Below are 27,809 nucleotides of genomic sequence, written 5' to 3' on the forward strand. Positions count from 1 at the left end.
AACCCCTTTTACTTTCTCCTTTTGTGCCCCAGCCACCCCCTTTTATTACCTTATTCTAATTTCATACAGAGTTTCTTCCCTTTTTCTTCTCCTAGCCCCCCATTTTTTTATTTGCTTCTGTAGACTATGCTTGTCTCTGGATTAGGTCAGGCTCTCCTCACATGGAGACGAAAGGTCCCCAAAATGCAGCCGCCCAATCCAAATCCTGTCGCAGTGCACTGAACCAAGGAAACTAATGAAACACTGGCAGCAGCAAATTCACACTTGCATCCGGAAGCCCAATTGAAATCACTGCTACCCATCTTTTTAAAACGAACAAATTGGCAGTAAGTTTAAACAGTTGCGGCTGGTGACAATTCAAAATGGTGAGGCGAAAAAGTTGGTGATGAATTTCACTTAGTGAGTGAGTCAGGCCAACTTAAGGGCGTTCAGCCCATGCAGAACTCACCCAATCATCCCCTCACTAATTCATCTATGTTTCCATCATCCACTGCATTCTTCTGTTCATGCATACATACACACATACATCCGTCTAGAAACCCTCCCATTCACTCATCCACCCCAATTCAAAGAGGTATCCATTCACTAGAAAATCAGCCATTCATTTGTCCATCATTTGGAGCATTCATCCATTCTTTCATGTAAACATCCACTCATCCGTCTTGACACACTCTCCGGTAACTCCTCCGCCCACCCATTCATCTATGTATCCATTCACCACTGGTGAATCACCAGAGCATCCAGCCATCTCGTGATGATCTCGCATCCATCCAGGTATCTGTCCATCCATCCATCCATCCATCTTTCCACGAACCAATACAGGTTGCCTCAATTCACCTACACACGCTCTCCCATCAAACCATCTACTTAGCCTACTATATCAAAATAATAGAGGCTTCAAATTGTCTTGCTATACATATATTTTGTTATTTTTTATGATGTCACAAGACGTTTGCAGTTTGAAGAGCTCCAATTGAAAACAACTCTCTTACATGAGGTGCAGGTAGATAATGAGAGCCTTCATCATTGGTTCACAAATCTTCCTGCATGCACGTTATACATATTGAATAATCCTAAAAGAGTACTTAAAATACAGCAATTGCAAAAACAACAGTTGATGGACAGAATGCAGAACAATGTCATACATTCCCCCCAGTACAGAAATCTGGGCCTAAATCCATCGTTTTTTTGCTCACCATGCCATTCCAGTTTGAACCCAGCCATATGCAAATCAGTCTTGACCCTGTGCCCCATGGGAACAGTCCAGCCTGAACTGCCAAGCCAGGTCCTCCCCGGACTGGAAACAAGCATCCTAGGACCGGTTTCGGGCTTTCAGCCCTCATCAACCAGGATAGCTTGATTCCAGTGTCATGGAGAGCACAGGACTCATGTCTGAGTATACCCATCACACTCGGGGTAACAAATGCAAAAATAACAGTTGATGGACAGAATGCAGAACAATGTCATACATTCACCCCAGCACAGAGATCTGGCCCTAAACCCATCGGTTTATTTGCTCACCATGCCATTAAAATACAGCAATGTCTGTTGGAAATCAACGAAGTGTTTAAAAAACAAAATAGTAAATAAGAGCAAGCAAAGTAGCTATTATGTCCCAATACCAGTTGTGCAGAACAAAAGCAAGTCTTTACTATGCACACATTTGCCTGACTTCCGACCACCAGAGGGGGATTATAGCACTATAATGCCCGCTCTGAAATGGCCAAATACAGTTTTGTTCCAAATAGCCAATTATGTAATGGCTGGATTAAAGAAAATACTCTTCATAGACATGACTGTAGTTTCAAAATGTGCCTTTTTCTATCACTGCAAAGAATTTCAGTGCTACAATAAACATTTAGAAAGAGCTGCAAAACTGTATTAAAATCTCCTCGCCTGTTCATTGCGGGGTGGGGGGGCTGAGGGGGAGGCGGGAAGGGTAAATGAAAATAAAATAACAGTCACCGTCTTGCGCCGCCTCAGCACCTGGCTCCCGCCGTCCCGCGTTTACCTGCAGCTATCATCAGGGAAGCCAGTAAGCCACCCACAGGCAGCCTCTCTCCCCTCCGCCAATCATAACGCTGCAATGGCAGCATTGTGATTGGTGCAGTGCAGGCGCACAGCGCCCCAGCCGGGCGCCTAACGGGAGGCCCTTTTCTCTATGTAGGCTGCATGCGCAGCCTACATAGAGAAAAGGGAGCGTGCACACGATTGCTCTGGTTGGCCCCAGGGCCGACCAAAGCAGTCAGGACCCACAACACTGGGCATACCACTCCCCCCCTGCCCTCGAGCAGGACCGCCCACCGCCCGCCCACAACCAGGCACTCCAGGCACTTCTGCTTTCCTGCAGTGCGAGAAGCAGAAACATAAAATGGTAGTTTTACCATTTTATGTTTCTGCTTCTCGCACTGTGAGTAAGCAGTGGGGCAACGCTACCATGCCCCAATGGAGGAGCCACCACTGTTTATATATGTGTAGTAGCTGATTATTTTGCCCAATGTAGAGCGAAGAGAGCGCAATCAGAAACCAATGTGTCAGTCATCTTTACATCACCCACTTCGGCAGCTGTTTTTTTCTAGGTTACGATAATGCCATTTGTTAATAGGGGGAAAGACACTGTATTTAGTAGCAAGATGGTTAAATGATGTTTGTTGTTAGTTTTTAGAAGAGCCACCGCTAGTACTGTTGAATATTTGAATTTTTGACCGAAATACTTCATTATGAGAAATACGGGTCTACTAGTCGCAGAAGGAACAGTGTTGCCTGTATGTGTCACACGCAACATTCTTCTAACATTATTTCACATCGGAGAAAGGAATTTAGGTGGGTGTTGTAGCAGTCGCAGAGAACTCCCACTCTAATTTAGCGATAGTTGGTTGCATTGCTTCGAAATCTGTGAGCTGTGGGCAGGCAGCACACAGTGCTTGCAGTGTACTCCGCAGGCTCGCCTTGCACTACTTAATGTATTGGGGCTCCAACATCCGTCTCGGCTTATGCCATTCAGCCCAATGGTGTCAGAAGGGGCTATAAATGTGTGACAATTGCATTTTAGTCCAGTGATGCGGACGACCACACTAAAATGGGTTAGTCTAACACCTGATGCGTAATAGTTGGTAGGGCTGTCTATTTCTAATTGGCAGCATCCACCCCAGTGCCTCCTGCTTCGAAAGATGTCATCGCATGTCCTGTCACAGCCTGGCATGTGTGAATGCGCGCACAATATTTGCTGATCTCACCGGGTCCCTGTCTATGGCCTGGCCTCCAGGATTCTGCTCTTTCTGGCTAAAGTTGGCTAAAGTTGCCTGAGGCTGCTTTAGCTGTCAGTAAGCAGCTGACCATAAAATAATTCCAGTAGTAAATTTATTTTTAAAATATTAAAAATCAACCGTGAGAGAGAGGAGAAGAGGAGTGGGGGAGGGGGGGCCCGTAAGTCAGGATGAGGGAACAAACACACATTTACTGGAAGAAGGAGGGGGAGGCGGACCTCGGGGAGGGGAATGGGGGAATGTTTTTTATTGAACCCTGGTGATAAGGCTGTATCTCGTTGTTATTGTTTTCTTGCAATTGTTATGGTTGCAACTGAGTTACGTATATGTGATCTGGCACTCCAAGCGGAAAAGAGACGCAAAGACACTCACAGGATATGGACATGTATGAATGCCCGGGACTCAGTCGCCTGACGTATAGGTGAAAATACATTAGCGCTTTAATAGCAAAATGCATTGTCGGAGCGCTGATAGCAGTACACTGGTGATAATGTATTTGATGTACATGATGCGCGAACTGAGTTGTTGAAAATGAAATAGAAATGCTAATAAAAAGAGTTGACAAAAAAAATGTTAAAAATCAACCGTGAAATTTTACAGCAGAAAGGCAATGTTAAAAAAATAGCGAATATTACCTTTACACACTTTTGTGTTTTGAAGACATCATCTAGGCCCAAGTAGTGTTTTGAAGTCTGATTAAAGGCATGCTCGTCTGGAATGCGTTAGGAGAATATCCATTGCACATACAACACGCACTGTACTCTGCTTCTTATATTGTTGTAGGGAGAGATATATAACACAGTGAAACATTTTCTCTGATATGCGTTAGTTGGACTGTTTAAACCTGCGGATAATTATGTCTGATTGGTATTTTCTAAATCCTCCTATAGCTTAATTTCTTTTTTGTTTTATTGTGTACATGAAAAGAGATGATCAACAAGTTAATTATGTTTGAGATTTTGTCTACAAAACTTTGCATTGGATCTTGATATATAATTAATATTTTCAACCCACAACAAAATTCACATGCATGCCCAGGTAGGATCCAAAATGGACCTTTGTAGACTGAACTCAGAAGCAGAAGCATCGCACATAAACATTTTTAGGTCTAGACTACGGACAGCTTATAGCTGTTTGTTGTCTGAGACAAATTGTGTATAACTCCAATACTTAGAGTAAGCTTTGATATTGGACATTGCTTCTATTTTGTTGTCTTTCTTGTCAATCTCATTTGCTTGCTTATTTTTATATTACTTTCCTTCCTTTTTTGTGTTTTTTTTCTTTTTTGATTGGATGACTCTTACTCTGTCATAGCTCACATCGAAGAACTACTTTTCTTCTTTTTGTTTGAGCACTTTATGGAACTGTATGCCTTTTCTTGCATTCTTTCTTATGTTCTACATCCTCTTCACATCACCATTTTCTGTGCTCTCCATGTTGCTCCCCACCCCGCGAAGCTTATCTGTAAAGGCATGGCAGCAAGTATATTGTTTCCTCAGTTTGACTTCAGCAGACTTTACAAGTCATATTTGTGTTAGCTCCTGTGTGCCTCATTTTTCAATAAAGCCCCTACCATGGCAAACAAAGGCAGAATTTATGCTAGGGAGGGCCAGGCTCCTGCACTCAGCAGGAATTTGAGGCGGGAAGTGTACTTAGCATGACTGATATGTCTCTTCTCTTGGAGACGCATTATTGAGATCCTCTTACTGCACACCCCGCCAATCCCCTAGCTGTCGTATGTATCTATAAGATATTTCTATAGCTCAGACCTAGCCAGAAGACAGTGGAGCACTGTGCATGGTCAAAGACCAGCATAAAGTCAATGAGTAATAGTAGAGGAAGATGGGCTGTGGATCATTAATGCTTCGTGATGTAGAGTTATTTCAAGAGGTGAGTCTTCAACTCTTTCCTAAATTTGGAGTAGTGTTAGGGTGGCCCTGTTGGATACAGGAACAGGTCTTCCAAATACTGTGTGCATAGATGGAAAAGGCCTGCTAGCTTGTTTTTTCTATTTCACACTTCTTAGTCTGCAGTCTGCTGGTGTTTGGTTGCGGGTATGCAAAGAACCACCAGAGATGGTGAGCTTGTCGGCAAGATAAGGGGGGTACTGGTTGTTAGGGCTTTTTAATTTATGTACCTGGTTTTAGAGATGTTGCGGTCCGGCAAGGGGAGCTAATTGAGTTCCATCAGGACGGGTGTAATGTGATCATATTTCTTCAGATGAAAAATGCTTCAAGCTGGAGGATGTCCCTAAGTTATGTAATACAATCATCCAGGTGCAAGAATATGAGGGCTTGAACAGCCGTTCTGAAATCACTCTCTGGAAGAAACATTTGACTTTCTTTACAAGAGGGAGATGGTACCAGTCTAGCTTGTGGTTGAGGGTGAGGATGATGTCTAGGGTGAATCCAAGTGACTTGACATTTGGTTGAGGTTGAAGCCTCCAAAGACATCATTAAGACAGGTTTGTACTGTGTCTTGTTTGCTGTTCTTGACAGATAACAGTAATTGTGACATGGTTGGGTTGACCTTCTAGTAGGCACTGGACACCCAGGTTTAGATGATGTGCAAGCTGTGTTTGAGGGATTGGATGTCTGAAGCTGAGAAGTAAAGGTTGTAATCAGGATGTTGGTGAATCTTGATGCTGCGCTGTCAGAGGTCCAGCAATATCAGTAGGGAAGGGTCATCATCTGTGGTCAAGAGGGCACCGTCTGCAATGTGTAGGGTAGAGGTCTCCATGCTGCAGCATGATCCAAAGCCGGACTGGTAGTCGCACAGGATATAGTTAACAATGATGTGTTCTTGGAGATGAACATAGACTGCTTTTTGATTGATCTTGCCCATGAATGGTAGGTGAGTGATGGACCAGTAGTTGGCAAGGTCATGAAGGCCTAATATATATTTCTTTAGAAGTGGGAGAATCTGGCCTGTCGAAAGAGCTTCGAAGAATATACTTTGATTGAGGGAGGCACTGATTATGGTAAGTTGGGGTACGAGAGCGTCCCCAGAGAGAGCTTTGTTGATGTGCGATGGCAAGACATCATATTCATATGAAGCAGCTGTGAGGGAGTTGAGTCAGATTTCCTGCCCACACACACAGTTTTATTCCAATACTAGGTACCAATACAGACTTTTATCTCCCTCAGGACACATACGACACAGATTCATACCTTTGACCGTAGCACTATTCCTCCTGTTGCCAATCTTGAAAGTCTCATCTGGTAAGTAATGCATTGCTGAATGGCAGCAGGCAGGAGATGAAAGTTTGCTGTGCCATTTCAGATGAAGAATGCCACTTTTATGCATGTCAGTAAACAGGTAGGAGTGCCTTGCTGTGTCACGGCAAACAGGAAATATACCTTGATGAAATACTACCATGTTATAAGAGCTCCAGCAGTCGCCACTGCTACACAGCACCATACACCTTCTCAGACTGTTCAAACCACCTCATCAGTCAGCTCCAACCTGCTGGTTATCTTCACCACACTGGTCACCTCCATCTCAATAGTTACCTTTGCCATACCAGTACTGGTCACCTCCATGGCACTGGTCATTTCATGTCACCCCCACCACACAAGTCACCTCAATCACACTGGCAACCTCCATGTCACCATTGACCTCCTTCTCACTGGTAACGTCCCCACACAGGTCACCCCCATCGCACAGGTCACCCCCATCGCATAGGTCACCTCCATTTTACCAGTCACCTCCATCTCACATGCCACCTTCAACAAACCGGTCACCTCCGTCTCACCAATCACCTCCATCTCATTGTGCACCTTCATCAGACCGGTCACATCCATCTCTCCAGTGATTCCATATCAGCAGACCACTCTGCCACACTGCTCTCTCCATCTCACCAGTCACCTTTGCCACACTGGTCACCTACATATCACTGCTCACCTCCACCACACTGGTCGTCTCTACCACACTAGTGGCCTCCATCTCACTGGTCGCCTCCATCACCGGTGAGTTCTCCTACACCAGTTGTCTCACCAGCTACTTCCACTTCAACACTCACTCACAACGAACTGCACATTTCACATGTTGCCTTCACCAAGCCCGTCCACGCAGAGCACCATGCACCGCGTTGGTTACTGCACCTCTGATTCATTTACAAATCTATCATATGTCCCTGCCAGGGTGTCCATGCTGGATGGAAAGCAGGTTAAGGGGGAGAACTCATAAATCACATTATCAAGTTCAACCAGGATTTTATGACATTATAAATCCAAGCTTCAGAAGGGTCGATATGTTTCTGTGAAAGTGTTGAATTAAATTCATACTTGTTTGAGCTACTTTATACAAGTGCATTATTTGCTTAAGATTGACTCCGTCTCCTGGTGTTAAGAAACTATGCTGTTGTTTCCGGTGCTCATTGTAAAACGTCTTTCAAAGGACTAGCTTTGTTACTTGAATCGTCAAGGTGAGTGCATAATGTCAAGGGGAGCCAAGCCTCCGCTTTTCTGTATGAAAAACCCTTTCTAAGCGTGCTGTGTTGTGGCGTAAAACGTGAGCGCCCTCCGATTGCATCAAGCACATTGTGAGTAAGAGAGCGGTAATAGGAGCCATTTGAGCGGCAATTGTGCGGACTCACCACGTGTTGTCGTTCTGTTCCTGGGCTTCTTTTACGTCTGCACTTTATTGTATCACGCGCTTTGCAGAAACCGTGGCCTGCTGGACTCGAAATGCACGTTAACGTGCGTCTTTTCAAGAAAGATGCGTGAATGACGCAAATATAATGACAACAACATTAGTTTTATGTAGCAAAATATTTTTGTTGATTTGGTGACGTAAGTTGGCCTATTGTATATGCGTTTCATGTTAATGCCGCGCATGTTTTACTCTGCCTCGCATACTGTTCGATGTTAGGTTGTTTCGAATTGTTTGTCGGTGCTGCTGCTGCGCAGTGACGAGCGGCGGCCGCCATGTTATCCAGGAGTGTGGTCGGGTCGTGTTCTATAGTGATTTCGACTGATGAATGACTGCATTTATACTAATTCCTTTACGAGCACGTACGGTGTTAGGCCTTTAGCTGTCATTTACATGCCAAGCATTTACAGAGCAAATAGGTTCGACTTTTGTATGGTTCCTCCAAGTAGACATGTATGAACATTAAAAAACCCTGAAATTAGGCCTTCAGTGTATGCGAACTAGATATGGAACAACATGTCCACTGACATCACAACAGCTGCAACCCTCCTGAGAGCCAGGAAGAAAATGAAGACTCATCTCTCCAAATAACCTACTCACCCGCCCAATAGGAACTCGCCTGTTAGTGGTCCATTTAAACAACTTTTATTTATTTACGTAGTTTTATATAGCACTGGCAAGACCTGAGGGTATCAGAGCGCTTTACATCAGTGCATGTTCAATACATAAAACAAGTCAAATCAAACTTTAGGGATAACATCAAAATAAAACAAAGATTGAACATGGGAGAGGACAGATTGCAGGGGAGCTATACAGGGAGAGTTAGGGGTTGAGGTCATGTCTTGCCCGTCGTTTGCCATCCTGCTAGTTCTAGTGTCTTGTGATGAGGAGATCCTTTAGATGTCTAGTGAAGCTCAAGAAGGAGCTTGAAGAACTGAAATGAACTGGAATGGAGTTCCAGAGTTTAGGGAAATTAACCGAGAAGGAGTTAGCTAGGGTTTGTTGTTTGTAGACTTTGGGAGGGATAAGAAGAAAAGTATTTTTAGCCCAGATGCAAGGTTAGCTGGTTTCCCAGTGCAGGGGTCTGAAGCTGCAGCGAGTTAATTTGGAAACCTGGGCTTGTCCACTGTTCAGCACTCCATTGCTTCCTAGCTGGGGGTGCTCTGTACAGATCCTCCCACAAACACACTGTGAAAGCATGCATACAGACACACACAATGTTCATACTTAGATTGCCATAGATTGGACAATACATGGACACATAAATTTACTAGTGACATCTGCACACTGGCCAGGACAATCGCCTCCATGCATACAACACCAGATCAATGTCGCACAGATCAAGCATGTAGTCACTCGTGGATCTTTAATTGGTGCTGAGGAGAGTCAAACTCCATGCTCGCGTAGCACTCGGCCCCTCTGTGCAGGACTGCCCTAGGGAAATTCACTGTTTAATGTTGGGGAGGTGGACGAAGAGTTCAGTCTTGATTGTTTGTGCAATCCTTGCCCTTTTTGGAATGAATAGCTCTATGTAACAGCATAGAGAAGTGTGCATGCCCATTCGATCCTTCGCCTCTCGTAAACAGCTTATATTTAGGGCTTTGCACCACTCCAGGCACTCGAAACAGCATATATTCAGTTTTGGCTTTTCTTTAAAAGATCTAAGTTTTCATTTATATTAGTCCTAACTTGTCAAACACAGGCTACAACTCTCAGAATGCACTGAGCTGCTAAATTAAAATCGAGTAATAGAAACAATTGACCTGGTGCACAAACAATTTATGGCCATAAATCTACATTTGTGGTTAAAAATGACCCAATTTGTGCCTTATAGCTTTCATGAAAGGAAACCTGCCAGGCGTAAATGGCTTTACTACTGTGTAAATATACAATTAAGCAGTAGAATACTCCATAAAAGTGTTGAAGACTGGAATTGTACCGTATGATTTGCCTTTACAGTTTGGCAATACACACAAACCTGACATTCAGATACCTCTCTCTGACACTTTACTATCCTGGAAAAAGTTCGAGATTTACTCCAGTAAAAATCAGGGGCAAGGTTGGGAAGGTGAACGGATCCTCCAAATTTTGTGATTGTGTATAAAATAGTTTTCTCCACAAAGAAAAATATTTTCCACAAGGAGAAAAAAAACGAACAAAAAAACTTGTATTCGCACATTAGGCTGCATTCTGTATTTCAGAAATAGGAGGTCACAAGATAATACCAGAAGTTTATCTGGAAAGTTGGCAACGGTTTTCAGGTATACTACTGGGAATTTTTATGAAGTTCCAGAAATTTTATTTTTACGCTCTTCACTTGGAATATGCCGCAGCATATTTAGTGTAATTGGTGAGACCTGGCAACCATAACTTAACACTATAGCATACACAGATCGCAGTTGGGGGTATTTTTGTTGAAACATACTTTTGGAGAACTCAAATTGGCAATGAAAATACTTGATGGTTTCATTCTCTGTAACGTTTTGCTATATTTTGGGCACTTCGAAAAATACTTGCTGCATCTGATTCTGATAGAAATGTTTAATTTGCCCTTTAGTCTTCTCGGCTTTAAAATAGACTTAAACGATCCTATCCAATAAACCCATTGTCTTGACAGGCTTTTTGGCTCTATTTCGAAGTGATAAAGACATTAAGCTTGCTCACATCTAGGATCTGTATTCTTAGATGTGTTGGCTCTTTTAAGCCCTTTCTTCCAGACCTAGAAGAGGATAGCTGCTTTATATGATGATAGATCCCTTACTCTAATCCATCTATTGCCTATTGGCTTTGCCTTTCATTATTTTGCCTATAGTAAAGGGTGGATCCTGTGGTCCTGACTTTATATTATACATTGGTATGGTTTATGTAGGTATTCTGACAGAGCTAAGGGTTATTTCATCCTTCTCAGGCCTACAAGGCCCAGATCTAGAGAGACTCCATTTTGTTTTCTATCCCTGCAGAGCTGAGATGCTTCAAGGGGAAAGGTAATGTTTATAGTTAAGGCTGTTGTGTGCTAGGGGAAAACCAGCCAGGACTGGTTCTTATCGGAAGAATGTGTTTGTCTCTTGGGCCCAGACGTAACAAGCAGATGGCCACTGCGGTTGCGCAGAGAGCTCTGGAGCTAGCACAGGAATTCGGTGGGAGGCAGCCCTCTGTTGGAAATTTCCATGAGGGGAGAGGAATCCATATCAGCGAAGTGCAGAAGAGGAGGAGTGGTCAGTTTGGTTCTTGAAGAGTGGAGAGTAGGATGTCTGCTGGAGCTTCAGAATACAGTGCAGTTCTATTGGTTTTCTGGAATGGAGAAAGAAGGCAGATGATTGCTGAAGCTGGAGAGAGACTATCAGAATGCATTAAAGCAGATGGAGGAGTTGAGGCTGTCAGCTGGAGCAATTGAGCCAGAGGCGTGAAGCTGTGGTGACGGAGGGAGAGACAGAGAGAGCCCTGATCCCACCAGAGACAGAGAGAAATCTTCCTTCTAATAGGTGAGGTAGTCTAAACTAGTCCGCTTTACACTTACACCTTAATCTTGTCTTTATTCCCTAGGCTATTGTATGTCTAATCCTTTTCTTTCAGCGGTGTGTTAAAGTTCCTGTTAATCAAGACACCCCGCAGATAACCTTGTCCTCATACTGTATGTCTAATCCTTTTCTTTCAGCGGTGTGTTAAAGTTCCTGTTAGTTGTAGAGACCCCGCAGATTTGTGTATTGTTGTTGTAATAAAGATACCCCAGTTCTTAGTGAACCGACATGTGCCTTGTATTCTTGTTCAATCAGGGTAACCTGGTCTTCTAGTCAGACATTGTTTGCATGAACGGATGTGAATCCCGGTCAGGTAAGAGGTGACTGAACAATGAGGGAGAGAGGGAACATTTGATGTCAAGAGCAGAAGGTACATATTTAAAGCCGTTCTAACTCCTATTATTGTAGTAGCGAACCCTTAGTGAATAGTGAGAGAGACTTCCCAACATAGAGACAGAGAGCTGAAGGTATTCATAGGAAAGTGGTCGTCATTGGTAAGTGGCGTTAGTGAGAGCACTGATTGTGGTCAGTGTGTAGATCCGCCGGATTGTGGATCATGTTGTAAGTGAGTGAGCACCGGGGGGATACGGTGTTTAGGTCCGCCGGATTGTGGACCGGATAAACAGAGAGCACTGGGGCTGCAGCTCAGTGTGTGAATGGCACGCCGGATTGCGTGTCGAGTGAGCACTGAGGGTGAGCAGTGTGTATGGCACGCCAGATTGCGTGTCGATTGAGCACTGAGGGTAATCAGTGTGTAATGGTAGATAATCAGAACTGCCCCAGGGTAGATTAGTCTGGACCCATGTGGTCGCGAGACTATGAGGTATGAGTGTGGTGTAGGGCATGGATGTCCTTAGTAATCAGTGAGTATTCTTAGTAATCCCTATAGATTTAGTGGTGTTTCTGATGATATGAGCTTGTATATTGTGAGTTCCCCATCCTCAGGTAGGTACCCAGGTGCCTGGATAGATGGTCCTGAGGAGGGAGGTGGTTACGTTCCGGCTGGGTTGGAGGGGCTCTCAGGAGCTGATCCCATCTGGTCTGAGAACCCGGTCATTACACCCATCTAAAGAAAGATCAAGAAAAGCTATATATCAAAAGTGATATCTGGTAAAATAAGTGCACTAATATGTAAACTCCATTGCACACTGCCTGTACCATAGCTAAAGCCTGCCTCTATACTGCATCAGGACTGCACTTCTTCATGGCCAATGCCTTCATTAAAGACAACAGATGCTATATGAAGAATATGGTGCACAGGCTGAGCTCCATTGTTAGGTCTTGCCTACAAGACAGAGCAAGCTGTCTGGTTGCAGAAGACCTACTGTGAACCTTCAGTGAGCTTATAGCTTGCCCATTGTTTACAACTGGTTAGCTTTATTGTCACTCATTTATTTCATATATTTCAATGGCTTGCATTTCTATTCTTCAGTTTCCTTCTCCTGGATCATAAACTCTTTCTAATCCTTGTATTCTAATGCTCACATTTAGATAAGTACTTATTTTTTTATGTGTTTTTAATTTTTTATGTTTTTTCTAAATGCCTCTTTTGTGTGCACTCGAATACCTTCCCGCCACGCTGTGCTGCTCCCAACATGCAGTGCTTCTCCCCACCCTTAGCAGCTTGTTTGTAAAAGCACAGCAACAGGAGTATTTTTTCTGAGATGTGGATAAAGAACACACTTTAGGGGTTGCTTTGTTTTATCTTCTTCATTTCACTTATTGTAAGAAAGCATAAGCTGTGGCAGCCAAAGGCTTTTACGGATCTGGGGCTAGGGCCATCTGCTAGACTCAATTATCTGGTGTCCGAAGCAGAAGGTTCTTATCAAGAGACTTCTATTGGAAGCCCATAAATCTCCTTCCTGGGCTATTACAGAGGCCCAAATTGCTGAATGCTATGAAAAGTAAATTAGGCTTTGGTGAACATTTATGCTTACATTATGGCACATCCTTATACTTTCTGAACTATTTCCAGAGTATCCTGAGTGAAAAATATTTGACAAATAAACCATGCCATTTATACTGATTTAAAACAATTCAATATCCACTTTTAATATATTGTTTCCTCCAGTATTTTGAAATGTTTTTACGTTTACTTTTTCTAAACAATATTTTACAGACAAATATTGGCATAGGCAACAGCTTTTTGCTAATATTTGTTAAACAATGGAACATACACTGTTTTCTTAATTGTAAAGATAGCAACTTATAATACCACATCCTAAGTCCTTATTCCTGTATCTCCAAAAGGGCTTGGCATACGAATGTTGCAAACTGAATTCATAAATCAAACTTAATTAACATTGAGGGTACAGTATACTGTACGGAGGACTGCCAGATCTCATGTCACCGTGGTCCCTCTGCAACTGTGTTTACGAATTAATGTAAAACCAACAACCTTCATGTGATTAGTAACTGCCTTACGTTATAAAATGCATAGGTATATAACACTAGATGTACAAAGCCATTTAGCTGTCTCAAAGCATATGATTCGATTAATCGCAGGGTTTGCGAAAGCTAATTGGCTTTTTAGTTTGCGCTAAACCGATTTTGCGATTCAGTAACAAGTTAGCAATTTGCAAAATGAGTTTAAAAAGGCATAACAAATCGCCATTTGAAAGGGACGGGTTTAGGTCTTCCCTGCTAAATATGGATTCATTATGATAAGCATCAATGTTTTGCAACTGAAAACCAGTTCCCAGCATGCCACCATCCCTGAGTCACAATTTGCAACCAGTCTCATGAATACTGATTCGGCAGGTCAGATTGCGATCCACTATGTTTAGGAATTTTGTAAACTGACCTATTCGTCTATGCGTCAGTTTGCAAACTTCTTTTCCATTAGAAAAAGTTGGTGGGCAATTTGCAACAACTTTTTGCAAATAGAAATTTCGTACATCTGGCCTTTTTAGGTCTCGCCTAGCGATCCAGCGTCATGCGGTGCTCGCATAAGTGAGAATTATTGTTGCCGGGTAGGTAGCGAAGTGGGACAGGAGAGGTGCATGAGCGTGTAAATACATTGGAGACAATGGCTGTGACTGCCTGCTTTAGGAGACATGGGCTGTGAACGCGCACCTCTCTTCTCGCGCTCCCCTTCGCTTTCACTTTCGCGAGCGAGGGCACCTGGACAGCCTATGTGCACACTCATGGCGTCTTATTATATGTTCTAATGAGCCGTTTTGTGTCTTCCAGGGGTTGTAGTTTGCATAGCACTGTGATGGTGTTAGTCGGTTATAGCTGGTGCATGCATAGTCCACCACAACTCCCGTATTTTTTTTGTAATTTGGGCTTCTTTCCTGCATCGTACACTGCCTCCATGCCAAGCCCGTCTCGGGAGCGGCACGTCGAGGCCCAGGAGGCGGGGCGGGCCGGGCCAGACCTGGGAGGTGGCAGCTCTCCTCCTCGACTCTTGAGCTTCCTGACGCCGGAGCAGCGGTGGAGTCTCAAGGACTGTGCCTGCCCCCATCGCCAAGATGCCACACTTCATGGCAGTGCTCTCGGGCCTCTGCGTCATCTTCATGGTCGGCATGTTCACCACGGGCCTGTGAGTGTCCCAACCCCGGTGGCGGCTCCCCCTCACCCGCGCGGCCCTGGCGCGATGTTTTGAGGTGCACATGTTTGATCGAATAGCCATTGTGCACTTTATATGTGTCATGACTTATTGTGATGTGACTAAATGTAAGGTGAAGAGGGGAGAGTTCACCGTTGACCTAAGCATTGTGTAGGAGAAGGTTAATTTGGAGCGGTAGGTTAGGAGAGAAGACTATATATTATTGTTTCTTACTTGAAGGTAAGCTCCCTCCCGCCCCCCCCCCCCCCCTTGCGACAACCCCATTTCCAACCCCCCGTCTTAAATGCCGACCCGACTGCAGATTATGAGATCCATGTGTTAAGTGAGGTAAATAGACTGTGGCAGTAACATACAAACAGTGGCTCCCCATTGTGGTTACTAGAGCAAGGAAGGATTGGGTGCTTTGGGATGGGCACAAGAGGAAGGTCATTGTTACAAATAAATCTAGTTTTAACCTCAAGCAAGTGGTTTTACACCTGCGGACACTTCAGGCTTGGAGTCAGTCAGAGTCGGATTACACTTAGGAAACATTGCTTTTTTTACCACACGTTATAATGCCTATATACTGCAAGCACACCTCTAATCAGCTCTGACATCCTTGTACCTTTTGAAAACACCACTGAGCACTGATTCCGTCCAGTGTTTGAGAAGAGGCGAGCTAGCAGTGTGCACACATGTGGAGAGGCTAGCTCCTGGTGTGCGCTTGTGTGAGAAGAGACAGGGTATCCATGTGCAAACATGGATACCAAGTTTCCGGTGTCCACGTGTGTGAGAAGAGACAAGCTCCCAGTGTGCATGCGTTGGGAATAAGCAAGCTTCCAGTGTGCACACGTGTGAGAAGAATTGTGATACCGATGTGCTGGCATGTGAGAAGTGGCAAGCTTAGGTGTGCACAGGTATGAGTACAGGCGAGCTTTCAGTGTGCACACATGTGAGAAGAGGCATGCTCCGGTATGCACACTTGTGAGGAGAGGTGTGCACATGTGTGAGAAAGCTGTGGTATGCAGAAAGAGGGTAGGTTGAGAGAGGAGAACGTGAGGTAGACCGAGGACAACAGCTTTATTATAGCACAATGCCTGACAGTTCCAGTCAATTTAAGAGGGACCCCTGGAAGAAGGGAGCTCTGGGCTTGCCAACTTTGCCCATGCATCAGCATCTCTGATTGGAAGTATGCCACGTGAACAGTGTGTCAGGTTGCAAATTACATGCAATATGCGGTTTGTCTGCTGTATACAGAGGTGTAGCTTCGGGTGGGCGCGGGTGTTTGAGGTGTGATACCCAAATAATTGCTTTATTAAACACAGTGCAGTGCGACAATCATGTTACGCCTCACTACATTCAAATGTCACCAGCCGCCACTGCTCAACACCTATCCCTTATACACCTACATTCTTGTATATCAGACTTACGTATGCGGGCAACCCACTTTCTCAATTTAATTCACTTTATTAAGCACTTGTTGATGACATCTAGTGTAACCTGCAAGTGATAAAGCGAAAGAGGCCTACTCAGCCTTCCAGCAATGTTTTTTGAAGTGCATAGAAGGTACCACTGCAGTATGAAGCACTATGTGCAAAATTAGTCATTGTGTTTGCACACGTGAAATCAAAGTGAAGGCTCACAAAGGAACCCATAACCATGTGAAGACTCCATTACCAGTGCCTCAGTATTGAGTGTTATTTTTGGCACGCATTAAATAACGAGATCCTGTGGTATTCGATATATTGATATATATTGCCATTTGCGAATTTCCCTATTGAAATGGGGAATAACAGTCAGCTACATAACATGTGTATTTGTAAATATAACATGTGTGACAGCGCTCATTCACTGAATGACGTTTATTTCAATATGCACCCCGTGTTCACCATCTTTCGGTACTCCAACCACACACTTTAGAATATAGTACCTACAACAGTGCGTATATCCGTTCCCAAATGCGAGTCCTGTTGGCTCTTTATAAGACGCCTTAGTCGATTGTTTTTTGATGCATGACCGCCACATAAACACTAACAAGCAAGCTTCATGAGCATGAACGCCGTTTTTATATATCTTTAAGCATGGATTCACCATTACTACACAACATCATGATATTGTTGAATCATTATGAGTTTCTCTTTGGGGCTTTTTTATAAACCACTTCATTCTAAACGTGTGATCATTACTCAATATAGTTAAGACTCACGTTTACGAATAACAACGTTGCTTATGCGTGTCTATGGATTGAAAATAAGTACACATCAACACTTAACGCGTGATCGCCTTTAAAAATAAAGTTTGAGCTATTGGCATTGCTAAATAATGCAACACCAATAGCTCAATCTTGAATAATGCGAGACCTATTGCATTGCAAATGCTTGTTATACATGAGCTTGCCCCAAACGTAATGATTATTAGTTTACTTTTTCAATATAACAGCAATTTCTTTTTTTGTGACTTCCATGCTATTTCTAAAACGCCGGTCCTTAATCAGAGTCGTTTAACTATCAGTGTCTATACTACCACCATTGTTGACTGCATAAACTGTTGCCAAAACAGATCAAAAAGTAGACTGTTGTAATTTGGAGCTAAAACTAATGATATCTCGAGTATTGTGTTTCTAATTGTGTGCGTTGTGTTTTTTTACAGATCGGTCGCGTTATTTTTTGTGTCTTTTTAGACACAGACTACAAAATCTACAAGAGGAAGCTTGCTGAAACGTTCCCTCTAGGTATGTTTGATTTTACTCTCCTTTAACCCGTTACTTCTAGTTCTGATGCAAATGCACGTGATGATGATGGTGTTCATTTTTATCTTAATTCTCATTGTAACTCTCTCGAGAATGCAACTAAACAAGAGGTTCTTTCCACTCCAGGCCCATTCCATTAACTCCAACAATGTTCATTCACAATGGGCGGTTTCCGCAATAATTCCCACAACTTTTGTTGTTTTGTCCATCAATGTCACTCTTCAGCAGTGTCAGTCTTGCAATCCCTGACAGACCATCAGTAGGATTACAGCCAAAGTCCATTTCCTGAATTATAATTGGGAGCTCAAGCGCCATGCGTGAGTGTGATGCATTTAGAGAAAGACCTGTCACTCCACGGCTTCTCCAGTAAGGTTGGGCGTTTGCTGTTTTAAGTAGCTTCTGAATCCCATGCTCATTGTATTCCAACTGTTGTGCAGGGGAAGGACGATTTTTGCTGTACATTTTAAGTATTTGCTAGCTGTTTGGTAAAAGATGGTTGTTTTCTATGTTCTTTAATTTTTGTAACACATCAAATCATAAAGTTCATTGGTTTTGTCAGGTTTTTGTTTTTTTACCTGCTGTGCATAATGTCTTACTGTAAAAAACATTTTTAATAAGCAAAATGATGCAGCCAGCGTTGACCGTGTGGTGTTGTTTATTTTTTTTTTTAACATGGAAATAAAAACCATTGACAGATCTCCCATAGACAATATACAATTCGCGGTCAGATGCCGGCAGCTGGAAGGGACACCTAGGTTGGTGGAATCGGAATCACGAGCACCGTCTCGCACTGAATACTGGACCCCATCGAGGACCACCCGATTCCACCAACCTGGGTGTTCCTTCCAGCTGCCGGCATCTGACCGCGAATTGTATATAAGGCATGAATTACAATGTCCTGAAGATGATCCTACCATTCTAATAAGGATCAAAACGCTGTCGACACCTGCACTATATGCTAGACTATACTTTATATAAAGTCACAATAGTGCACACATAAACTATCAGTCTGCCAAATGTGATTTGTATGCAGACTTTTTCCTCTTGCCTAAATCGACACCCCCTCTGTATGTCACAATTGTCTTTCTGTGGTAGTTGGACACAGGCCGTGTCCCACTTGATACTACATGGATTATTGACTATACAAATATACTTGTCATGAAACACTGTCCGGCTGGACAGACAATATAGAACCGATTCTTGCTCCATATTTATTACCTCACGTTATCTATACTGTCTAGGGACCATTGTCTTTTCAAACAATCTAAGAACCAAGGTCCCTGACCAACTGCTCTTTTGGGTTTCCCTTGTTCTTTATAACCGCCACACAGTTGAGAGCACAGGCCTCTGCTGTTACCAAAATGGAAATATGAGGACTTTGCAAAACCACCTTCAACATAAGGAAATCTATAGACCTAGAGGTCAGAAGTCCCTCAAAGTTGGACAGCAGTGGAAGCAAGATCTCCAGATCCTCACTTGGAGGGTTCCACTGTATCAACAGGAGACCCACCTGAGGTTTGAAGTGCAGGAGTTCAAATCAGCTTCTAATGTGGTGGCACCCATGAAATCTGATCCTTTAGTCTAGTCCCTGTTGTAGCTGAGTTCTCTACCTAAGGGCAGCCAGACACTACTAATGACTTGCCAGATGACCCACAGGAAGAAACCATCTTAGTTACGTGGAGCAATGTGCCCCTGTAGAAAAGCAATCCTGAGGCGAGTCAAAATGTGAATTGTCTCAGTTAAGCAGCAAAACAAAGTCTAGGAGCACCTGACAAATAGTGGACGTGATGTGATGATGAATGTGTTTTCCTCTGGTTTTAAAGGTAGACACAAAGGTTAGTCAGTCATCTAGATACAAGCAGAGCCAATGTCTTTGTAATTATCATATGAGTGAATGAAAATCCTAATAGCAGGAAGAGGAACTGATACTGATCCAAACCCATCATGAAGTAGAGTAAACCTTGAGAGGAAGGGTGATTCAGCACATGAAAGTAAGTTCCCTTTAGATCCAGAATGGGCAGAAAGTTTTTGGGCCTGATAACAGAAATCTCTGTCTGACGATACACCATCTTCAAAGTCATGTCCTGAAACAACTACTTGACTTTTTTAAAGTCCAGGATAGGCCTTAGATCTCAAGAGGTGTGGAAGCTCCAACTGGGACAAAACCCTGTGCTTTGTTGGAGTTATCCTATTCCCTTTTGGAGGCGCACATCTATGCCCAACAAGAGGGTCCCCTGGTTCTCCAGTATTAGGGGTGTCTTTCATAGATTCACATGGCTGAATCATTCCCCGTCGTCGGAGTGGGAGTCCCACGGTACATAAAAAAGCAATAATATGCCATAAATATGTAGTAAATACCATTAGAATAAACCAGGAAGTAAAGTAGCCCAAGCTACAGTAGGAAAAAAACTTCCACATCTATGACTATCATAGTCATTTTGTATAGTCCAAACTACAGCCAATCAGGCCCCAGCACCCACCAGAATGTTCTCCCCAGAGGCTCAGGCTCTCAGATTTTCTACCGCACGTCGTGTGAAGGGAGTCTCCCTGAGCTCTGCTCAGTTCTTCAACTTATCTCTTTCTTATTGGATCTAAGATGTCTTCAAAGAAGTCTCTGTTCAGAGCCTGTGAATCTTGTGGTAAGCTCCGGCTTTTTAAAGAGGACCCTCACAAGAAATGTATATATTGCCTCTACCCAGATCATCAAGTTAAAGACTGTAAGATCTGCAGAACCTTTCCTCAAAAGACTCTCAGAGACAGAGAGGGTCGGTTGCTTTTGTGGCTACAAAGGCTAAAGGATTCTGATAATCCTGTGTCTGAAGTTGGCAGTATTGCCTCGGGTTCCACTTCAGCGTCTAAAAAGAGGCCTGCGTCTGAGGCTTTACCATCTTCTGGGGCTAAGGTTGCTAAGAAGAATCAACCTGCGAAAGGTTCTGACAAGCCTTCCTCTTCAAAGGCTGCCCCTTCAGGCAAGGACTTGGAGGTTTCGTCTCAGAAACGGTCCACCAAGAGTTTGCCTCAGAAGGCTGATAAGAGTTCTCCACAGGAATCTTCTTTCTCGTCGAAGACGCCTTCTACTGTCTATTCGTCGACGAAGACCTCCGCCGACGCCTCTTCCACGTCGACGATGACCTTCTCATCTCCTAAATCGTCGATGATTATGATGACGACAGCGTCTTCTCTTACCATGGTCTATGTCACGGTAAGACCAATTTCGTCGACGACGGCCGTCGTCGACGCCTCGTATTCGTCTAATCTGAAGGCTCTGCCGTCGTCGAAGAGATTGTCATCGACGGCATCGTCGACGACCTCCATTCCGTCGACGACGTTGCCACCGTCGACGAAGACGTCGACAAAGGTAATACTGTCGACGACGAGCATCCCGTCGACGAAGACCACTCTGTCGACGACGTCCGTCCCATCGACGACGTCCGTCCCGTTGACGAAGACCATTCCGTCGACGACGTTCATCCCGTCGTCGAAGACAAATCCGTCGACGACGTCCATCCCGTCGACGAAGACCAATCTGTCGACGAAGAGCATACCGTCGACGAAGAGCATGCCGTCGACGAAGAGCATACCGTCGACGAAGAGCATACCGTCGACGAAATCCATCCCGTCGACGAAGCCCGTGCCGTCGACGAGGACCGCCCCGTCGACGACGGTTTCAAAGGAGCCTATGATATCGGCTACTGAAACAATGGAAAACGCACCATCAACGCCACAATTCTCATCTTGCACCGCGTTGCAAGTATGGTCTCCGTCTACGGTGTTTTTTACACCAAAACCATCAACACACGTTCCTGACCGTCTTTTAGACTCAGATAGTGAGAATGAGATGGATAATGCATTCGGAGCGGCTACAAGTCCTTCTGAACTAAATATCAAGTTACAAGAAGACGAACAGGAGGATGATCATCCATCTGTACAGATGACGTCCCAGGTGGATACTTTGCCTGTCGCACAAGTACCTGTGGCTTTACTGACCAATCTTCAATTCATGTTGGACGATTACTATAGAAGGTTTCCGCCTTCAGAAGCTGCGTGCTCAGAGCCAGCTACTCCCGCCACTGTGGTTCCGGTACCAATCTTGCAGCCAACAATTCCAACATCGCCTGCTTCACGACATCAGGCGGAAGAAGTTGATCCTCTATCTTCTGATGAGGAGGAACAAAGAGAAGAAGGTGAGGTACAGGATGAGTCAGAGTGGGAGGAAGATCAAGAGCAAACACCTTCCCCTTCGCATCAAGCAGTTTCGATTTCTCCACCAGTGGATGTGGTTAGCTTCCATCTTTTGATGGAACGCGCCACTAAACGTTTTCATATCAACATGGAGCATAAGGAGCAAGACTGTTTCCTATATGACTTTAAAGATCAACCAAGGAAACAGATTAAGTCTATTCCCATCATTGATTTCATCTGGCAGGAAGGGATTAAAGTCATGGCAACCCCGGCGTCCATTCCTCCAGTCCTGCCACGTTTAGAAAAGAAGTACAGAGCACCAGACAAATCTCCAGCGTGCCTTATTGGACAGCCAAAACTTGACTCTGTAATAATCCAGGCAGCACAAAAGAGGGCTCGGAATCCCTCATCTCCGCTAACAGTCCCGCCAGACAGGGATGGCAAACACCTAGATTCGATAGGCAAACGCGTCTCTACGATGGCGGCTACGACAGTTCAAGCGGCTAATTCATTAGCCATCTTAGGAAGATATGACCGACAGATGTGGTCTGACATCGCACCATATCTTGATCTCCTACCTGAACCTTCCAAGGCTGAAGCGCTCAAGGTACTTCAAGAAGGCCAAAGAATCTCGGAAGAGATTATTGACTCAGCTGTGGATGTGGCCTCAACAGGTTTTCGGCAGCTGGCAGGAGCTGCAGTTCTTCGCAGACAGGGATAGCTGCGATCTACTTCTTTTAGGCAAGAAGTTCAAAATAAGGTGCTGGACTTGCCATATGATGGTGAATATCTGTTTGGCCCTCAGGTGGAGGACGCCTTACAAACAATAAAGAAGGATTCTGAAACTGCGAATTCCTTAGGGTCTCTTCAATTTCGTAAACCGCCCTTTCGAGGAGCGAGAGGACGAGGAACGTCCTCTACCAGAGGCGGATATACCCAGCAATCCTCTTACAGACAAAACAATCAAAGATACCAGACCCAACGCTATCAGTCTTACAGCCAAAGAAAGCCCTCTTATCCCCAAAACACTGGTAAAGCAAATTACCGCGGAAAGGATAAACGCCAATAAGACTTTTTACCTGCCGCCACCGCTGCCCTATTCAAAAGAAAAAATTGGAGGACGAATATCCAAATTTTACTCAAGTTGGCAGTCTATAACATCAGACAAATGGGTCCTGGACATAGTGTCCAGGGGTCATGCCCTAGAATTCGAAAAATTTCCTCCAAATGTTTCCCCAAAAGGACCCCCCCCAGCTCACCTGAAGGAATTATTTGCCCAAATCAGATTGATGATGCAAAAGGGAGCGATCGAGAGCGTGCCTCAAAGGATGAGAGGAATGGGGTTCTACTCCAGATTCTTTCTAATAAGGAAAAAGAACGGAGAGTGGCGCCCGATTCTAGATCTTCGCGCTCTAAACAAGTACTTAAGAAAGTTAACATTCAGAATGCTATCGCTCCAGGAAATATTGCATCTTTTGGCAGCAGGGGATTACATGGTCACCTTAGATCTCCAAGATGCATACTTCCATATTCCCATTCTACCTCGCCACAGAAAATTCCTGCGCTTCAGGGTGGCTGGCAGGGATTACCAATTCAAAGTTCTTCCATTTGGACTACGGTCAGCGCCAAGAGTTTTTACCAAAGTTCTAGCTCCGGTAGCGGCGCATCTCCGGCTGGAAGGAATCCAAATCTTCCCATACTTAGACGACTGCCTTATAAAGGCCAATTCTCGAGAAGTCGTTCATTCTCATCTACAACAGTGTCTACACCTGTTCAAATCTCTGGGTCTTTCCATCAACCACGAAAAATCCAGATTGAAACCGTCTCAAAGACAAGCTTTCTTGGGAGAAACATTGGACACCCAGAAACTCCGAGCTTTTGTCTCGGAAGAGAGACAAATCAAGATAAAGAACATGGCACAGAATCTGTTGTCAAAAAAGTCAGTTTCTGTTCGGATATACAAGACCTTTCTGGGGATGATATCTTCTTGCATCCCATTGCTGCCGAACTGTCGCCCCAGAATGAGACCCCTCCAGGAAGAGCTGACCCAGCAGTGGTTACAGGTCTCCGGAACGTTCGAGGATATTATCAGGATCACACCGCTAATGCAGAACTCACTAAGATGGTGGACGCAAAGACGACATCTTCAAAAAGGGTGTGCGTTTCTTCAAGAGTCACCAAGCCTCACCATCACGACGGATGCGTCTCTCGAAGGCTGGGGAGCGCATCTTCAAGGCCACACAATCAGTGGCAAGTGGTCTGCCCTACAACAGCGATGGCACATAAACCGTCTGGAACTGAGAGCTATTTTTCTAGCACTCAAGGCGTTTCATGCAGTCATTCAGGGTTCCAATGTGTTGATAAAAACAGACAACACAACAAGCATGCACTACGTCAACAAGCAGGGAGGAACTCGATCTCTTCTCCTCTCCCAGGAAGCCCAAGAATTGTGGGCGTGGGCCTTAGAGCACGATGTAAATCTTCAAGCAGTGCATGTTCCGGGAATAGAGAATGTCTTGGCAGACACACTCAGCAGGACGAAGGTCTCCACTCACGAGTGGGAACTACATCAACAGACGGTGGAACGCATTTTTCGACTATGGGGTCGCCCAGACCTAGATCTATTTGCAACGAAGGCCAACAGCAAATGCAAGTTCTTTACGAGGTGGCATCCCTAAAAGGACTCTCAGGGGAATGCGTTTTCGATGGACTAGTCTCTGATTTATGCGTACGCATTTCCGCCGATCCCACTTGTCCCCAGGGTTCTGCGGAAAATGAAGAAGGAACTGTGCAGACTGATCCTGATTGCCCCCAGATGGCCGCGCCAGTATTGGTTCACAGAACTTCTTCTACTGTCAGAGTGCAAACCAATTCAGTTGGATCCAATCCTGAACTTACTCAGTATGCAGAACGATCAGGTCTACCATCCAGATCCAGCATCTCTGAAATTAGCGGCCTGGCGCCTGAATACAGTGAGTTCGCCCACTTAAACATCCCAGAGGAATGCAAAGAGGTACTGGCCAAGGCAAGGGCACCGGCAACAATAAAGACGTACAGTCTAAAATGGAAACGTTTCTGCATCTGATGTCAGGCGAACGGGATTCACCCGTTTTCGGCAACGCCGGAAGAAATTCTACCGTTCTTCCTACACTTGGCAAAATCAGGTCTATCTCACGCAACTCTAAAGGTGTTCCTGGCAGCGATTTCCAGATATTGGCAGGATGGTACTAATTCCTTATACTCTGCTAGGATTGTACAGCAATTCTTTAAAGGAATCTTTAGGATGTTCCCTCCAGTACGACGACCACCTCCGATGTGGCATCTTAACGTGGTCCTGGCACAACTTATGCGTCATCCTTTCGAACCCATCCACAAGGCTGACCTCAAATATCTCTTGTGGAAGGTAGCATTGTTACTGGCGTTGACATCCACCAGAAGAGTCAGTGATCTTCAGGCCTTTACAGTTCAACAACCTTTTCTGCAATTTACAAGTGACTCTGTAATACTCCGCACTAATCCGAAGTACATTCCCAAGGTACCTTCGGACTTTCACCTTAATGAACCTATTGCTCTGAAAACATATTTTCCTAATCCGCAATCACGGGCGGAACAGGCATTGCATACTTTGGATGTCAAGAGATGTCTTAAATTCTATCTACAGAGGACATCCGCCTTACGTTCTTCTGATCAGCTGTTCATCACCTACGGTAATATTCGTAAGGGGCAGGCAGTTTCGAAACAAACTATTGCAAGATGGATTTCTTCTGCCATTTGCAAGCGGGACGACCGTTGCAAACAGCTCCTAGGGCTCATTCCACAAGAGCAGTATCATCATCAACGGCTTTGTTTGCTGGAGTTTCTATTCAGCAGATTTGCAGAGCGGCTTCTTGGGCTAGTCGCCATACATTTACCAAGCATTACTGTCTGGAGACAGCCAGCGAAGCTGATACGTCTGTGGGTCGTGCAGTCCTACTAAATCTTTTCAAATAAGGTGAGCCTCTGTTTCCCACCTCCTTTACTAATGTCAGACGCTGTTTATGCTATGTTTTTTACATTTGCTTACATGATTACATTTTACTATGCTTAAATGATATGTGTATATTCAGTTTACACTGTCTTATATCCTATATGCTGACATGCTTAACAAACATGGGCGTCGGCCTGACAAGGATATGTACTGCTAACTACTCTGATTCAGGCATGTGAATCTATGAAAGACACCCCTAATACTGGAGAAGAACAATAGTTACTTACCTGTAATCTGTGGTTCTCCAGTATTGGTGTCTTTCATAGATTCACATGCAACCCGCCCACCTCCCCTTAGAGGCTTTGTTAGGCTATTTTGGTTTACCTTCACTCCTTGCGAGAAAATCTGAGAGCCTGAGTCTCTGGGGAGAACATTCTGGTGGGTGCTGGCGCCTGATTGGCTGTAGTTTGGACTATACAAAATGACTATGATAGTCCTAGATGTGGAAGTTTTTTTCCTACTGTAGCTTGGGCTACTTTACTTCCTGGTTTATTCTAATGGTATTTACTACATATTTATGGCATATTATTGCTTTTTTATGTACCGTGGGACTCCCACTCCGACGACGGGGAATGATTCAGGCATGTGAATCTATGAAAGACACCAATACTGGAGAACCACAGATTACAGGTAAGTAACTATTGTTCTTCACCTCTATCATTGGTAATGGATTCTACTAGAACCAGGGAAACAGAGACGGCATGCCTGATGGCAGGCTATGACAGTGTGCAGAAATCTCAGGTCGCTGATGCAAGCCTTCCAATGGTAGGAAAATGCGCATCTCTCATCACTCAAATTATCCGGAATAGAACAGGCAGATGAGGTCACTATGGAAAGGAGGGAGACTAGAATTTTTCATGCACCCCACCTACACCGGAATATGGGGATTCCCAGAAAGGACTGCTTTGTGATACCCTTGCCGCTGTAAAGGTGATTGCTGCGATTGCTATTGATTCTTGAACAGGAAGAACAAAAACTGTGATGACTAAACTAAAACAAAATGCAAAATTTTCTTTACCTCAGCTGTCAATTTAAATGATTCATATAGCTGTGGCTCCATGAAATGTTGTACAGATATTGCTAGCAAGACATGAGGGTCATTTGAGTGTTACTCACTTTTCACTTTTACATCCAGAAGGGACGACTGTCATCTGTGACAGCATCAGAGAAGAAAACACAGAGTTCAAGGAAAGTTAGGTTGAAAAGAAATCAACCATCAGTTCCATAGTCCTAAGAGTTAGTGCAATCCACACCCTACTATACTTTGTCAGAGACCGCATGATAATCTTTGATTATGAACTGGGAGGCATAGGCAACATAAGTCACTTTGTGGAAAGAAAAAACGGGATGCACAATAAGTCCTTTTAAGAACCCTGTCAACGTTTTGACAACAAAATGTGAGGGTAAAAAATCCGAAATGGCTGCTAGACCTGGCATTTTTTGGTGTGGTTTCTTCTGACTTTTTGCTTTCTGACCTCCTGTTTTGACTTTGTGCTAAAGTTAGTTTTTGCTGGCTTTAGGACTATGTGTACATTTTCACTGCTGACCAGTGCTAAAGGGCATGTGCTCTGTGTCTAAAATGTAATGGCATTTGGTTTCTCCATTATTAGCACATTGGATTTACTGGCGAGTCCCTAGTACAGTGCATGTTCCAGGGCCTGCTACTAGTGGGCCTGCAGCAGTGATTGTGCCACCCACATGAGTAACCCGTCAAACATGTCTCAGGCTTGCCACTGCAGAGCATGTGTGTGCCGTTTTATGTTTTAAACTGCCATTTCAATCTGACAAGTTAATCAGGACTAAACCTTCCTTTTTATTACTCATCGTTCACCCCTAGAGTAGGCCCTGGACAGACCATAGTCAG

The 27,809-nt window shown here is 44.3% G+C and overlaps 1 protein-coding gene across 1 annotated transcript in view; it reads left to right on the plus strand.

Moving 5' to 3' along the window:
* Positions 1 to 27,809, plus strand: part of LOC147709132 (uncharacterized) — a 2,423,108-nt gene that overhangs the window by 1,295,777 nt on the left and 1,099,522 nt on the right. The window contains exon 4 of the mRNA XM_086925884.1: positions 17,637 to 17,718. Coding sequence (XP_086782010.1) covers positions 17,637 to 17,718 — 82 coding nt within the window. The remainder of the gene's footprint in view (positions 1 to 17,636; positions 17,719 to 27,809) is intronic.

This window comes from Lissotriton vulgaris, chromosome 6 (assembly GCF_964263255.1).
Source record: "Lissotriton vulgaris chromosome 6, aLisVul1.2, whole genome shotgun sequence".
NCBI classification, from domain to species: Eukaryota; Metazoa; Chordata; class Amphibia; order Caudata; family Salamandridae; genus Lissotriton; species Lissotriton vulgaris.